The sequence below is a fragment of the Mesoplodon mirus genome, assembly GCF_964341445.2.
Source record: "Mesoplodon mirus genome assembly, chromosome: 4".
NCBI lineage: Eukaryota > Metazoa > Chordata > Mammalia > Artiodactyla > Ziphiidae > Mesoplodon > Mesoplodon mirus.
This window is the reverse complement of record NC_138979.1, coordinates 24256754-24273302: the sequence shown is the minus strand read 5'-3', so window position 1 is coordinate 24273302 and position 16549 is coordinate 24256754. Positions and strand designations below refer to the sequence as shown.

The following is a 16549-nucleotide window of genomic DNA, read 5'->3' as shown; positions in this document are numbered from 1 at the left end:
AAGGAAAGAAACCTGATCTTCTGGCTCCAAACGCCACGTTCCTGCTTCATCCTACCCCGATTCCTGGGATCAATAAGAAAATCTATCACCACGGAGCCTCCCAAACAAATACATGAGGTGCCATGGACCGCTTTCACTCGTGTTAATATTCTGGGACACCTTTTAAGTTTAACCACGACAAAGATCGACCAGGTACAGCTGCGGGATTTACAGTACAATGAGCTCTGTAAGACAGAAAACCACACCAACTAGAATCCTTGTGCAAGAACAGATCCTACGATTCCCTCTGGAACAAGCTGCCACCTCTGGCTACAAAGCAATAATTATCCTGCACTACAGCAATCAATAAAACCTCTTGCCCCATGAACCTGCTACTTCCTGATTTTGTTCTCTGTACTCGAGATTTCCAAGCTGTATCGATCACCTACTAAATTTTTTTAAAGTTCTTTAAAAGGAGCAATAAAGAAATTCTCCAATTAGCATCACTTGGGATGCTCTGAACAGACTTCAAATCTTTCATTCACATTAATGGTTTCTCTTTTCATGGGGCTTCCCCATTTTTCATTTTCCATTTGTCATTTTAAGTGTGTCTGTGTCTTGCCTAAGAGCACAGAGTCAGGAGGATACAAATTTGATAGTGTTTCTGAAACTGTGGCAGCTGCCACATTTTTCACCCAGGCAAGGAAGAAGAATTGATTCATCAACTCTGCCCTCTTTTCTCAAGCAACAGCATGGATTTTTTTTTTTTTTTACCAAATGAACCCATTAGCTCTTAGAGTGTTAAAATTCTGTACCCTGGAACTTCTCACTAAAATGATCCACTAGAGGCTCTATTATAAAGTAAAACCCTCTTACATCTTCTCCACGGGTGTTTTTAAAAGTGTCAAAATTTAAGAGTAAGTCATGAGATGAGCACGGACAGCAAAAAGGCAAGATTAGACACGGGAGAAGGGCCTGCCTCTCGGTCCCCCTCTATGCCCACCCCCGGTGTCCCCAGGTATGTATCTGCCCCTGGGATCAACTCATGTCTGGACCCCCCTGGGAGTGTGTGGGCATATCTACATGGCTTTTGTGTGCAGAGCTGGCAAGTGGGAAAGTGTCTAGTTCTCCAAAACTGATATTTTCTCAATATTCCATCAGTACAATTCATCCATCAAGACTGCTTTATTCTGAGATACAAACTACGGTGTACAAAATAGGCAAGCAGAGAGGATATACTGTACAACACAGGGAAATAGAGCCATTGTTTTGAAATAACTTTAAATGGAGTATACTCTATAAAAATACTGAATCATTATGCTGTACATCTGAAACTAATATAATATTGTAAACCAACTATACTTCAATTTTTAAAAAATTTTAAAAGAATTGTAATAACTATATAGTTCACAAGAAGCCGGAAAATGAAAAAAAGACTGATTTTTTCCATGACAGATCGGAAATCACAGGGATATTAAATAATCTTATAGTCTCACCTCAGTGGCTGTTTTAATTCAAAGCCAGATGGAATATTATTCAGCAGTTAAAAAGAAGGAAATCGTGTCATAGGCTACCACAGGGATGAACCTAGAAGACATTATGCTAAGTGAAATAAGCCAGTCACAGAAGGACAAATATTGCCCGATTCCACTTTTCTGAGACATCGAAAGCAATCAAGCTCCCATAAGCAGAGAACAGAATGGTGGTTGCCAGGGGCTGGGGTCAGAGTGGGAAATGGGTGTTGCTGTTCTGTGTGTATAAAGTTTCATGCAAGACAAAAAGGTTTCTAGAGATCTGACCACAATCAGAGTTAACAATAATGTACCGGACACTTCAAATGTGTAAAGAGGATAAAAAATAAATAAATACAAAGTAGACATGGAAGCACCCTAAGTGTCTGTCGACAGAGGAATGGATAAAGAAGATGTGATACATATACACAATGGAATATTACTCAGCCATTAAAAAGAATGAAATAATGCCCTTTGCAGCAACATGGATGGACCTAGAGATTATCATACTAAGTGAAGTAAGTCAGACAGAGAAAGACAAATATCATATGATATCACATATATGTGGAATCTGAAAAAAATGATACAAATGAACTTATTTACAAAACAGGACTCACAAACATAGAAAACAAACTTATGGTTACCAAAGGGGAAGGTGAGGGAGGGATAAATTAGTTTGGGATTAACATACACACTACTATATATAAAATAAACAACAAGGACCTATTGTATAGCACAGGGAACTACACTCAATATTCTGTAATAACCTATTAGGGAAAACAATCTGAAAAAGAATATATATATATATACACACATACACACACACACACAATCACATATGTATAACTGAATCACTGTGCTGTACACCTGAAACTAACACAATACTGCAAATCAACTATAGTTCAATAAAATTAAAAGAATACAAATAAAGAAATTTTTAAAAATTGAAGTGCCAGGACACAATGCCGGCTGGGCCTAGAGTGAAGGGAAACAGGCAGTACCTGAAGCAGGACAGTGCACAACCTAAACCCACCACTTGAACCAGTTTGGAAGTAACAAACAAAGCCTGATATTAACACCCATTCTCCCATGCTCACCTGAAAAGTCCTCCATGAGGGAGGGAAGACGTAAGGATGCAATCAATCTGGACCCAAATGCTAGGAGAAAGGGACAGGTGCTGCTTGCCAGGTGCCGGAACTGATTCCTTTCCTGAAGGCGTCCCAGACCCCTGGGCCAGCAACATTTTAATGTCTCCACTAGATCACATCATCAGTCAATGGCTGTGTACTGAGATCACACCTGGCACAGGTAATGTGAGCTATGGCTGGGCTCACACAGGGGTGAACTCACAGCGCTGAGCTTCCTGTTCAGCGGGGCAAAAGTTCTCTATTCAAAGAACCACACAACTGAAAGGACAGGTACACCCAGACGCCCATTAGTTGACAAACATAAACAAAACGTGGTCTCCCTACAATGGAATATTATTCAGCCATGAAAAGGAATGAAACCTTGATACTTGCTACAACGTGGATGAGCTAAGGAAAAGCAGTCATTCACTAACGGTTACATATTATACGATTCCACATATGTGAAATGTCCAGAATAAGCAGGTTTACAGAAACAGAAAGTGTGGATCTGTGACTGCCCGGGCCAGGGTGAGGGGAATGGAGAGAGACTGGTAAAGGGTACAGGGTTTCTTTATGGGGGGAAGAACACGTTCTGGAATCAGACATTGATGATGGTCGCACAACTCTGTGACTACAAAAATCACTGAACTGTATACACTTTAAAGGGATGAACTTTATAGTATGTGAATTATATCTCATTTAAAAAAAAAGCTTTGTGGGGGAGACACAGGTGCAAACATGATCAGTGTTAAAGGTTCATGAGGCCTTGGGAGCAAAGACAGGGTCTGACCTCGGTTCCCTGAGGAAGGGCTAGATCAGCTGACAGGCAGAGGAGGAAAGGAGAGGGAGAGGTTCCAGGCAAAGGGGAGGGCAGGTGAAAAGACCTAGTGCAAGAAGGAAAGAAAGGGGACTTCCCTGGTGGCACAGTGGTTAAGAATCCGCCTGCCAATGCAGGGGACACATGTTCGAGCCCTGGTCTGGAAAGATCCCACATGCCGTGGAGCAACTAAGCCCGTGTGCCACAACTACTGAGCTTGTGCTCTAGAGCCCTCGAGCCACAACTACTGAGCCCCCGTGCCACAACTACTGAAGCCCGTGCACCTAGAGCCTGTGCTCCGGAACAAGAGAAGCCACTGCAATGAGAAGCCTGCGCACCGCAACGAAGAGTAGCCCCCGCTCACTGCAACTAGGGAAAGCCCACACGCAGCAACAAAGACCCAACGCAGCCAAAAATAAATAAAATAAAATAAATAAATATTTTAAAATAATAAGTAAAGAAAGAAGGGCCTTCTCTCTTCTGAGACAATAAAGGGCCAACACATTCGCTAAGGCCAAGGCAACGGATTCACTCCTTACACACGTCACGTAAATGCAACTCAAACTCCGTGCGTTTGTTATGACACTTCTCTACGTAACTTTACAAATGCTCCAGAAGGGAAAAGCAATTGTGAATAGGATGGACGCAAGGAACCTCGGAGTCAGCTCTAATACTTTATGTGTTGCTTCGAAATAAAAATATCAAGTCAAAATTAAGATAGGCAGGCAGGTCCTAAGGAGACATTACACCTGCTTGAGAATTAGCATCAGGAGTTTTCAAGTGCGAAGAGGACGGGGTGTTGAGATGCAGTTTTCTGGTAAGGCAGTTTCTCTCACTTACAGGATCGGATGAGTTCCTGATCATCCTAAGAGGCAGCCCATTCTTTTACAGCAGGATTTCTCGAAGTATTGGCAGTTTGAGCCCAATTACGTCACCGTCTGGGGGGTTGCTGTGCATTGTAGGATGTGTAGCAACATCCCTGGCCCCTCCCAGCAGACGCCAGCAGCGCCCCCCTCCTCCCCTCTCACAACTAAACATGCTTGCAGACCTCACTGGATGTCCCTGGGGGGTAAAATCGCCCCAGTAGAGAACCACCATTTTCCAGCAACTAAATGGATCTAATCTAGACAAGCTTTGGCAATCTCTTTGAGAGTAATGTCATTTCTCCTCATCTGTTTGGTTTTCTACACGTTTCTCACCTTGACAGTGTCCCCACAGCAAGACAGATTAAAACCTATTAGAGAAACCTGTTTCTGAGGCACTATAGTGCTATTCAGAACATCAAGTCTCTAAAGCAAAAGAAAAGCAAGATAATCCATCAGCAAAGGGAGAACAAGGTCTCCATCACAGGCATCCCTTCAGTCTTCCTTTCCTACCTCCAGAAACCCACCCGAGGATTAGGCTCAAAGGCATAAAGGCCATGGCGGGCTCAACCGTCGGGTTCAGCTCCAACATCTGAAAATGCACCCAGACCCCCCTCACTCCAGCGCCCTCAGGCTAATGCAACTCGAGGAGAGACCCTGAAAGTGCTGGACCTTCCTAGGACATCAGTTATTGAATCTCTACAAGGTTTTCTCTACAAGCATCACGAGTGATGCCTGAGAGCTGGGCCCGCCCGTGCTCACCATCCGGGGGCATTAGGGTCTTATTGTTCTGCGTGCACCACCCTACGGGGTGCAGATCCGCGATCACCACGTCACACCAGAAGTCGGCCCGGCGGTCCTCCCCGTAACCACAGTAGCGCAGAAGCAGCAGCTGCCCGCAGGTGGTGATGACCGTGGCCACCCAGTACGTGTCCGGGTTCTTCTTGTTGGCTACCTCCAATTTCATCCCCGGCTGGAAGTTGCTCTGAATGCTGATCTCAACCTTAAGGAACACAGAAAATCGGTCATTACACTAGACACGTCCATCCAGAAGATTATGTGAACGACTGAAAACACGGCACTTAATATTTCTGTTACCCTAGATCAGCACCATCTAAGAGAAATGTAATGTGAGCCACTGGTGTGACGTTAAATTTTCTAGTGGCCACTTTAAAAAAAAAAAAGAGAGAGATAAAACAGATGAAATTCATTTTAGTAATGTATTTTATTTAACCCAACAGATCCCAAATAGCATCATTTCAAAAGGGAACCAATATAAAAATATAGTGGTGAGAAATTTTACATTTTTATTTTCCAATGAAGCCTCTGAAATCTGGTGTGTATTCTACACTTACAGCACATCTTGTTACCGAGTAGAACTTGGGTCCGTTAGTCAGAGGTGCAGCAAAGCCAGTCTACTGACCGGGCTGTGGTGAAGCAAAGTGCAGGGTTTACTGCAGGGCACCAAGCAAGAGAACGGGCAGCTCATGTTCAAAAGACCCAAACTCCCCAATGGCTTTCAGGGAAGGGTTTCTAAAGGCAAGGTGAGGGGTGTGGGTCACAGGGTGTGTCACCAGCTCACGAATAATTCTCTGACTGGTTGGTGGTGAGGTAACAGGGTGATGTTTCGAGAATCTCAATCATCAACCTTCTGGGGTCTACCTGCTGGTGGTCAGCATGCAGTTAACTTCTTCTATCTGGTGGGGTTTCAGTATCTGCAAATCAACTCAAGGATACGGCTCAGGATATTATCTATATAGACCCTGAGGAGGAACTAAGGGCCCCTGAATTTGTGTTATGGCTAAAATATTATTATTTTGTCTTGCTTGACTGCTTTCCTTAGTTTCTGCATTTTCTTCTCTGATTAAATTTGCTCTTTGCAACTCAGAGAAAGCCTTAGAAGCTGAAGTTTTGGAGGTGGGGACACGGCGGGGGGGTCTGTTCTCAGGAAGGCCCTACAGGGTCCTACTTGGTTTCAATCTCAATTTGGATGACACACTTTCCAAGTGCTGGATGGCTAGTGGCTACTGCGTGAACAGTGCAGCCTCAGAAAATGGATTTTCTTTTTTTTTTTTAATGAAGGGTTATCATCTATTAATATTTGCCAGCCCTCCCTGCAAAAGAAAGCTTTCCATCCTGGTGAGTTATAATATTCTAAGGCCAGCACATTGGATGTCCCTGAGTAGCTGCTGCTTAACAGATGATGGAATTATGAACTGTTCGCCCATGGGTCCTGGGCTACTCTTCCTTTAGGCCTGGCAGACAGGCCTGGGGACATTCTGCATCCAAAGTACAGGGCACTATACTGTGCCTCAAAGTGGGGCAGGAGAATGGACTGGATGAAAGAGAACAGGACTGACTCCGTATGCAGAGATACTGAGAACTTCCTGGTACAGAAAAGGAAGGAAAAAGCTGTTGATCTATATCTCATTCCTAAAGCGCCTGGAGAAACCTAACCAAGTCATCCTGGCATCGTAAAAGGCAGATGTTACAATGGCTTTTGCAAAACGGAATCCACACTGTATGCTGGGTGAGCTTTAGTTTTATTATGTTTTAATATTTCACTCTTGGTTTCACTAAATGGCCACAATCCCATTCATAATAAGCCAGCAATTATCACAGTATAAGTGTCAGTATAAAAAGAGAATCGGAATGCGATCCACCCTTAACGAGGTCATGCAAATTTAATAAGGTCTTAAATTCCTTTTCAAAGGAACACTTCACTTCCAAAAAGAATAAAATGTCACCTTAAAATAAAGTGGCTTCTTAATTCAACAAAAGAGCCAGAAGGAAGACCAGGTTGAGAAAGTCCCCCAATTTGTTTATGATACTGAGGCTAAATCTTTGCCTTGGAAAGGCCCAGTGGGGGAAAAAAATGTTTCTCAGTATTAAGTTTTCATTTCCAATAAAGCAATAGTAATACCTAAGAACTTAGGTCCTGGAAACTCAACCTTTTTCTTGCTAATGATATATTACCAAAATCTCATATCTAAGCAAACATCTGGTAAAAACTTAATTTTTTAATTTCCTGGGACTTGCCCTCTGCTTGGCATGCTATCTGCATTGTTCAAAAAACAGTATAGATGAGGGTGATTTTTTTTTGGTTTGATCCAAACATTTCCTGAATATTTATGGTCTTTCCTGTAATTTGACTCATCTGTCCACAAATGGCTCTAACACTTTTAGGTGTCTTTTCAAAAGAAAAACATCAATTCAAACTTAAAATATACAGCCATTACATCTCCTAAGAAGACATTACTCATTGACACCTACTTGCCTAGTTTGCTGGCTTTCTATTTATTCACATCAACCTTACCTGTCTCGGGCTGTGCGCCCCAGACAGCAGAGGACACATCATTCTAATCTGGCTTTTTGAGGCACACAATGAGGTTAAGACCACACACCATTTCTCAGGCTGAGCACCACCCCGGGGCCCAGCCCTGGATTAAAGCAAGGCCCACCTTTCCTGCAGCCCTCTGTGAAAATCAAACTCACTTCCACATCTCCTCTGCATTTCTAAGAAATCTTGGCCAAATTACTCCTTTCTTCTCATTCCCTTTCTTCCAATAAGTCTGGCATCTTCCTGAAGACACCCTTCCCACCCCCGCAAACAGATCAGAAGGAGAAAGGAGGTCACCCACATGTTTGAACGATGTGTGAGGAGCTGCGCTGGTCCCCGTCTCTTCCAAATACTCTCCCCAGTTAAAGCCGGTTTCCTCCAAGCTTGAGCCTTCTTCTGTCGAAAGACAAAAAAAAACAAAACAAAAAAAAACACAGAAGCATATCAATACTAGTGTGAAGAATGGAAAGGCATAGGCCTTCCATGTAAATCAGAAAATCCTTCATACAGGAGAGAAACAAATTCAATGTGTAGGAGAATACTGTTGAATTCTTTGCAAAGCTTCTGTTTGCTGATTTTAGAGACAGGTGACTCAAGAAAGATATGGAACCAACCTAAGTGTCTATCAACAGAGGAATGGATAAAGAAGATGTGGTCTATATACGCAATGGAATATTACTCAGCCATGAAAAATAATTAACTCATGCCATTTGCAGCGACATGGATGGACCTAGAGATTATCATATTAAGTGAAGTAAGTCAGACAAAGACAAATATCATATGATATCATTTACATGTGGAATATAAAAAATAGTACAAATGAACTTGTTTACAAAGCAGAAAGATTCACAGACATAGAAAATAAACTTATGGTTACCAAAGGTGGGGGGAATAAATTAGGAGTATGGGATTAACAGATACATACCACTGTACATAAAACAGATAAACAGCAAGGATTTACTGTATAGCACAGGGAACTATATTCAATATCTTGTAAAAAACTATAATGGAAAAGAATCAGAAAAAAGAATATATATACATATATGTACAAAGAAATCACTTTGCTGTACACCTGAAACTAACACAATATTGTAAATCAACTATACTTCACATAAAAGAAGAAAAGAAAAGAAAGGGAAAAGGGAGGGAGGGAGGGAAACAAGGAAAGGAAGGGAAAAGGAAGGAAGAAAAAAGGGAAGACAAGGGAAGGGAAGGAAATGAAGGAAAACCCTGAAGAAATTCTGCTCGGACTACCCTGACAGAATCAAGGGTAAGATTAAGGGCTCTTCAGTAAATGAAATGAGATTTGCTTCAAGGCATAGTTGCTGCACGTTAGCCTGTTTGAGATTATCCACTGGAGACACTCCGGTCTTTGAGGAGGTTGGAGGACAAGGTGAAGGAAACCACTGAGCACCAGGTAAGCACCTTGATGTATATACAGTACAACAGCTGGAGATTATAAAGTAATATCATAGATCATTGGGGCTTCAGAAAGCATTGACTCCAAAGTCATTTCGAGGAAAAACACTGAGACCCAGAAGGACCGCTCAGGTGTGTGAGGCGCCCGGCCAGTTAGCCACAGGAACTGAGCGGCTGTCAGACTGACCCCACGCCCACCCCGTCCAGGGACCCTCTCCTGCCTTCCCCTGAGACAGAGCTCTCAGGGCAGGGCACCCAGGTGGAAACCTACAGGACACGCACTTCTCCAAGGACAAGGAACAAGGAGAAATGCAATCAAATGTACGATGTGGCTCTTAAAACCATCACTGTTTTGGAGGAAATCAAGCAATTCCCAAAACATTTCAGACTGTACAGTAAGATATAATCGGTATAGTTGAAAAGCACCAAATATCTCACTTTAAAATATAGATAACATAAATGTGATGTCATAGTTTCCATTGGAAAAAACTGATGAGCCGTAAACGTTATTTTAACCTATTTGCAAGGCTGTTGTAAGGAAGGAACACACAGTAGTAAGGGTTGTCCAAACATGCAGGCCATTTAGTGCTTCAAAAGTTAAGACTCTCCTTTCTTTCCATAACACTCAATGGATACTGACGTTCAACTTGTGTATCTTCTATTAGCAAGAGTCCATTTCACTGGCCCAGAAGAAATGCTGTGATCAATCGTGTATTAATGTAGCAGTGGTATAACCCAGTAGGCGGGCCGGGGGAATTAGTGGCTGGGGGTATAAGAAAGACTTCTTGGAGGCTATCACTATCTTTTTTCTCCTAAATATTATAAATTATAAGTGGGAAAAGTTATTTTCTTGTAATACTCTATCTAGTCTCAGGAACTGATAGAAGAGGATAGCCTTTGTAACATCAGAAGATGCTAAGCCAAAAAAAGGCAGTTACCTTAAATGTCGTCTTCTAAAGCCAAGTTGCTAAGAACTTCCACCTCCAACTTTAATAAGGTGGTTTATCATGAAATGCCCGAGAACAGAAAAAGCCACCTGAAGAGAAAACCTTTCCCCTGGAGCTCTTCCAAGATGCAGAGCCACCCCGGGGTTCAGGCCCTCCCATCAGAATCATGCTCCCTGGAAAGAGTCAGCAGGTCCTACAGCCACCAGCTACCAAGGGCTGTGAGGTGGGTTTCCAGCTGCTCAAGGCAGGGAGGCAAACCCAAAGGGAAAGCAAAGCAGTCAGGCTCTAGAAAATGCCTCAGGGGGTCACCCAACAGTTCTGCCCACAATTCTTTTCACCCAAACTGCACTGGGCATCAATGATCAAGTCTGTTTTCTGACCCACTAGCTGGAGGCATGGACGCAGCACCGTTTCCTTGCCACGGTGGCCTGGTACTGAATCTCTGGGGTAGCTGACTTGTTGCAGTGAAAGTCTGTGCTTCCTTTACACCCTCCGGTCCAGCGGCAGCTCAAACCACGCCTCCTGCAGGCCCTGCAGCTCCAGCCCTGACAGGCACCTCCGTTTCCACCCAGAGACCATAGGCTGTCACAGCAGTGACGAGAACTGGGGGTGTCAGCCCTCCTCTAACTGCTTTACATGCAGCACCTTATTTAATCCTTCCAAGAACCCTGACAGACGGGCACTCAAGGGACTTACCAGGTCGCACAACTGTCCAGCTACGAGGCAGGGGTCCAACGCAGGTGGCCTGGGGTGGAAGCCGGAACTTCTCCGAGGCACCTTCCCAGGTCAGACAGCCCCGCTCCATCACCCCCTTCTCCACCTGGAGGATCCGAGGCGGACCCCGGGGCCAGCTCATCTGTCTCTGTGGTGGTGAGCGTTAATGTGTTCAGGGCCAAGTCAGGCAGCAGGAGGACCCAGGAGGTGGGGGGTGGGCGGGAGGCACCTGCCACCCCCGGGGAGGAGGACAGAAGGGGCAGGGCTCCTGGGGCCTGTCTGCAAAGAAGGAGGCGAGAGCCGGCAGAGGATGTGGCTGTGATGCTCGGCCCTGAGCCGACCGAGGCACTAGGTCCCGGAAGAGCGGTTTTTGGAGAATTCCAGCTGCTGAAAACGGATCGGGCTCCTCCAAATCAGAGACACTCGGGTGGAGACTGAGCCTTTAGGAGCTGCCTGCTGCACTTTGATGAACCTCATCAGGACCGCAAGAGACCTGATGATTCCACCACTTGGAGGCAGTGGTGAGGCGAAGACCAAAGCTCAAACCTCCCAATTGCAACTTTGAGACCCTTCATCAGAGCTCTTGATCCTTCATAAAACTCCCCACCTAGGCTGTTAACAAAAATTTTGTTTCCACCCAATTTTAATTCATTACAAGCTACGTTTCCAGTCTCTTCTCCCCATAAAAGACGCTGTAGCAGCTTTCGTGCTCACTCCAGCATTCACTCCCGTCAATCGAGAAAGGAGAAGGTGGAACCTCCCTGGCAGTCTGGTGGTTAAGGCTCCCCACTTCCAGTGCAAGGGGCTCGGGTTCCATCCCTAGTCAGGGAACTAAGATCCCACATGCCAGTAAATACATAAACAAATAAGTAAATAAAATCCATAAAAAAAGAAAGACAGGAAAAGTGCCACTGGGACCCACCCCCTCCCCACATGTGAGTCAGTGAGACCAGTGCTCAGGAAAGCCCTGCTGCTCTCTGCCATCAAAACAAACACTTTAAAAAGCAACCAACAGTCAGACCTAGAATGGGATTTTAAAGATTAAAACCTTTATGCCTTTAAAGGTTTATGCCTTTAACTCTAAGTACGCTGTTTTAACAATAAAATCAAACACAAAATTGGGGGTTCTCGGAACCTGTTACATATAACACTTCCTCCTCCACCTGTGCCCTCCCTGAGCAGCTGATTCTCTAAAGACATTTCAAAGAGCAAGAGACAGACATGCCATGTTTATGAGTGGAGGTCTCATAAAACCAGAGCAAATATTTACAGCTGATTCATAAACTTCTTAAACCCGTAAACATTTTATCAAGGAAACTCTGACGGCCTTTTTTCTCTGCATCGGAACTGGTCAGAGGCATTTCCCCACGATGTCATGCAAGGAGACCGTGAAAAGCTACTAAGGAAATGTCACAGCTCAGAAGAAGGCAGGAGTGTTCTTTAGCGGCGATCCAATTCTAGAACACAGAGAGCTGTGTATGTGACTGGAATCGTTCATGTTAACTAGAAAAAGAATACTCAAAGTGGGAGTGCAAGCGACTTCACAGTGAAAAATGGAATCAACACAGGACTCATTACCTTTTTTTTTTTTTTTTTTTTTTTTTTTTTTTTTTTTTTTTTTTCCGTACGCGGGCCTCTCACTGTTGTGGCCTCTCCCGTTGCAGAGCACAGGCTCCGGATGCGCAGGCTCAGCGGCCATGGCTCACGGGCCCAGCCGCTCTGCGGCATATGGGATCCTCCCAGACCGGGGCACGAACCCGCATCCCCTGCATCGGCAGGCGGACTCCCAACCACTGCGCCACCAGGGAGGCCCTCATTACCTTTTTTTAAGTCATCAGATCTTGGGTTGTAGAATGTAACAAGCTGAAATAAGACTAATCTTGCAGAGGAGAATATTAAACCTGTCACCAGCACCCAGTCAAGGAATAGAGAATCAGCAGGTTCACAATGAATGAAATCTTACAGGGCACCTTCTTGTGCGCTAAATACTTTTTTTTTTAAGTGGATAGAGCAAGGAAGAAGACATTCAATCTTTTGTCATTTTAACTGCTGATAGTCAGTTGGTAGGATCACAAGGTTTAGAAAATGTTTCCACTGTGAGTACATTAAACAGACACAGGGGGGGCTTCCCTGGTGGCGCAGTGGTTGGGAGTCCACCTGCCGATGCGGGGGATGCGGGTTCGTGCCGCGGTCCGGGAGGATCCCACGTGCCGCGGAGCGGCTGGGCCCGTGAGCCATGGCCGCTGGGCCTGCGCGTCCGGAGCCTGTGCTCCACAGCGGGAGAGGCCGCAGCAGTGAGAGGCCCGCGTGCCGCAAAAAAAAAAAAAAAAAAAAAAGACACAGGGTACTGATAAAACTCAGAAAGGACTAGCCAACATCAATCCTAAGTCTGAGTTCACAGCTGCAGGATTACACCTGGGCGGGGGGGGCGGGGGCGGGACAGAGTGGGGGGACAGACACCGGAACACAAGGTCCTCGAGAGTGTCTCAGCCACCCAGGCCCCAGAGGGCCAGAGAGACTTTCCAGAAAAAACGAAACACCCATCTCCTAGCTAGGGGAGGCAACAAGTATTCAAAAGAGACTTTAAAAAGGGGAGGAGGAGAAATATTATTGAGTCACATTGAACTAGTCCCCAGCTGGAAGAGTAAGAGATTCAGATTTTTCTACTAAGAACGTTGACTGCTTTCCTTCCCAAACAGAAGAGCCCATGGGACTCTGGTTAAATACTGCTAGTCCAAAAAAAAGAATCAAGCCCACATTTCCAGTGTAATTCTTTTACTGGGTGGCTTGCCCCGTCTAAATGTGCAATGCCACTTTATCTGCAGACTTCATCAGCAAATTACATTTAGCTGGCCTGGAAAAAGAATGTCAAGGAATCTACGGATCACTATGTCAGCATACTATTTTGCTTGCTTTTATCACCAGCAAGCATATTGCAATTGGAGAAACCGAGCACTCCAGGAATCCAATCCCGGTCCCCTTCCTTCTCTGTGCCCAGTAACGGGGCCGCCCAGGCTGTCTGCCGGCGAGGCCCCGGTGCCCCCCAGGAGGAGGAGGAATTTTACATGCTGCCTATTTCACTGACAGGACGTGAGTGTCAGTCATGGACCCCAACACTCTTTGAGCCTTCCTTAGGCAAAGAGGCAAAAGTGAAAAATAAAAAAGCTGTTCATACGAGTCATTTGTTTTAAGCTGAAGTTTCTAGTGCAGCAAAGCGGACCATCATGCGAGGAATCGCAGCAGCTGGGGGTGAGGGGGCGGACCTCAGCAGCACAAGATGCGCACACCCTCAGGGCAACCACGTTAGACTCCATCCCATGGTCCCCAAAATTTGGCAGAGAAGAGCCAGAGTATAGCTTGCTTCTCAGGGAGATGCAGTTGTGTGTCACATGACACATGGGGACCGGAGAGGGACGGGGGACAAGTGGAGGAGAGGACAAGAAGGAATCTGAGGTGCGCCTGGTCCCATAAAGTGTGGGGTGTTAGGGGCAGGGGAAGTGTGCTCACAGGAACACGTATGTATGAGGGTAACTTCTCCCACAGGGACAGCCCAGCGTTTCAGAGCCTCGGGATGCTTGAGATGAAACCCTGGTTGGAACACAAGAGCCAAGTGACTCTTGTCATCCGACGTTTCCTCATCTATAAAATGGGGCTAATAAAAGCAGCTGTCTCACTGGGCTGCAGAAGGATGAAGGGACCCAACATGTGGGACGTACTTAAGAGAGTGCCTGCCAGACAGTTGGAACTCAGGACCACAAACCTCTCCTCGCGCACCTGCCAGCCAACTTAGAAGCAGCTGCAGGCTGTCTGTGCCTTCTCTGGTTCATCCAACACATGAATCTCATCTGGACACTTCTGGGGAAAAGAACCTTGGCACCAAGATGCCATCCAGCCCTAAGCACATCACAGCGGGTCCCAGAACCAAAGAGCCCCACAAGCGATTCCAGAACGGACACTATTTTACTGGTGAACCGGTTAAAAGGAAACTCCTAGGGAAAATAAACTACTTGAAGACTCAGACTTGAGTCTGTGAACATCTCAACGTTCCAAACTAGATTCGAGTTTCTACAAGTCGGCCTCTGCTCGCCACGAAGGTTTAGATCCTGCCGTAAATCTGTTTCCTCTCTAGGAAATCCGTCTTGTGGCACCATCTAAATGCCTCCTCACCACACAAGGACATAGGGAAATTCCAAGGAGAAAGGGCAGGTTAGGCATATAGGGGAAAAAAAAAAGTGAGTCAGGACCAAGATCTGAAAAATGTTAGGATCATTTAGAGGTAATTTAGAGCTACTATTTCTACTAAAGATCTTAACACCTTGGATGATGCAGGCTGCCCCACACAAGAGCAAGAACTAACCACGTGTGTCGGATAAGTTTTCCCCACGGCATACAACCCCCCGCTGAAGATGTACCAAACCTGAAGCTCATGCTTCCCCAGTCATGGAATCACCCCAAAAGAAAGTCAGTACAAGTAATATTCCCGACACCGTATTATCATTAATGGGTTCAGGATCTACTCATGCTTGAGTTATACCGCAGCTGCAAGAAAATGAAAACTCAACACACGGTTGGCTTTGAGACAGCTTTGAAAACACACTGCTGAAAACAACGCAGTAACAGGCACCAGATGTGTGCCCGACAAAAATACAATAAAAGCTCAGTGACTCCAAAAGTGGGAAGATAACCTCACTTAGCAAATGTAATAAAGACTTTTAAAAAATATATTTGTACTTAAATAAAAGTAGAATAATTAGGATGAACCTTCAGCTATGAGGCTATGTTCTCTCTGAAAGAGAATTTCCACATTTCCATTGGGAGACACAGGCTCAGCTCTGCTTTTAGGAGAAGTTTTCTCACTCCTACTTTATGTACAGAAAAACACAAGTGGGGAGAACTAAGCCAATTTTGAAACAGGTACTAACATCTTTCAACATAGTTAAGCAATTATTTCAGGGTTTTCCAGATTTTTTTGCAGATAAAAAGATAATTCAGGTACAGATATTATTTGAGAAACATAATCTAAGAAACTCAATGATACCAGGCAATCTGTAATCCTGTCATTGTCTGGTCTCATCAAAATGCAAAGACACATCTCAAAACTTTTGGATGGTAGTCAAATCGCCCAGTGACTTAATGCTCTTTTTGTTTACATGAATTCACCACAGCAAACGTTTACAATTCAGAGTGCTGAGTTGTCCTTGTATAATTTGCTGTTATGAAAATAATGCAATCCTTTCTTTTTAAAAAATTATGTTTTGGGCTTCCCTGGTGGCGCAGTGGTTGAGAGTCCGCCTGCCGATGCAGGGGACACGGGTTCGTGCCCTGGTCCGGGAAGATCCCACGTGCCGCGGAGCAGCTGGGCCCGTGAGCCATGGCCGCTGAGCCTGTGAGTCCAGAGCCTGTGCTCCGCAACGGGAGAGGCCACAACAGTGAGAGGCCCGTGTACCAGGAAAAAATAAATAAATAAATAAATAATAAAAATAAAAAATTATCTTTTTAAAATAAACTATCATGTAAGTAGTTAGTAGTTACATTTATAAATTCTTTGGTTAAACATGAAATTCAATCAAAGATTGCTTTTGCTTTGTTTGGGATTTCTTACAAGGAGAAATATTTTAGTGCAAATTCACATGACCTAAATACTTTACGTCATGCACTTTTCTGAAAGATTCCTTCCAGGTTTTCAAAAGGTCTTAGGGGGAGTGCGCTGGCAGTCCGGTGGTTAGGACTTGGCACTTTTACTGCTGTAGTCTGGGTTCAATCCCTGGTGGGGGAACTAAGACCCCACAAGCCTCAACGTGCAGCCGAAAAAAAAAGAAAGGGTCTTGGGAA

General features: G+C 44.8%; 1 protein-coding gene across 2 annotated transcripts in view; it reads right to left on the bottom strand.

Moving 5' to 3' along the window:
* Nucleotides 1-16549, bottom strand: part of SFMBT2 (Scm like with four mbt domains 2) — a 208305-nt gene that overhangs the window by 169324 nt on the left and 22432 nt on the right. The window contains exons 3-4 of one of the 2 annotated variants that reach the window (XM_082618047.1): nucleotides 7939-8033; nucleotides 5060-5300 (exon numbers count right to left, since the gene is read on the bottom strand). In XM_082618047.1, coding sequence (XP_082474173.1) covers nucleotides 5060-5300; nucleotides 7939-8033 — 336 coding nt within the window. The remainder of the gene's footprint in view (nucleotides 1-5059; nucleotides 5301-7938; nucleotides 8034-16549) is intronic. The other variant, XM_082618048.1, reaches the window with a different exon arrangement.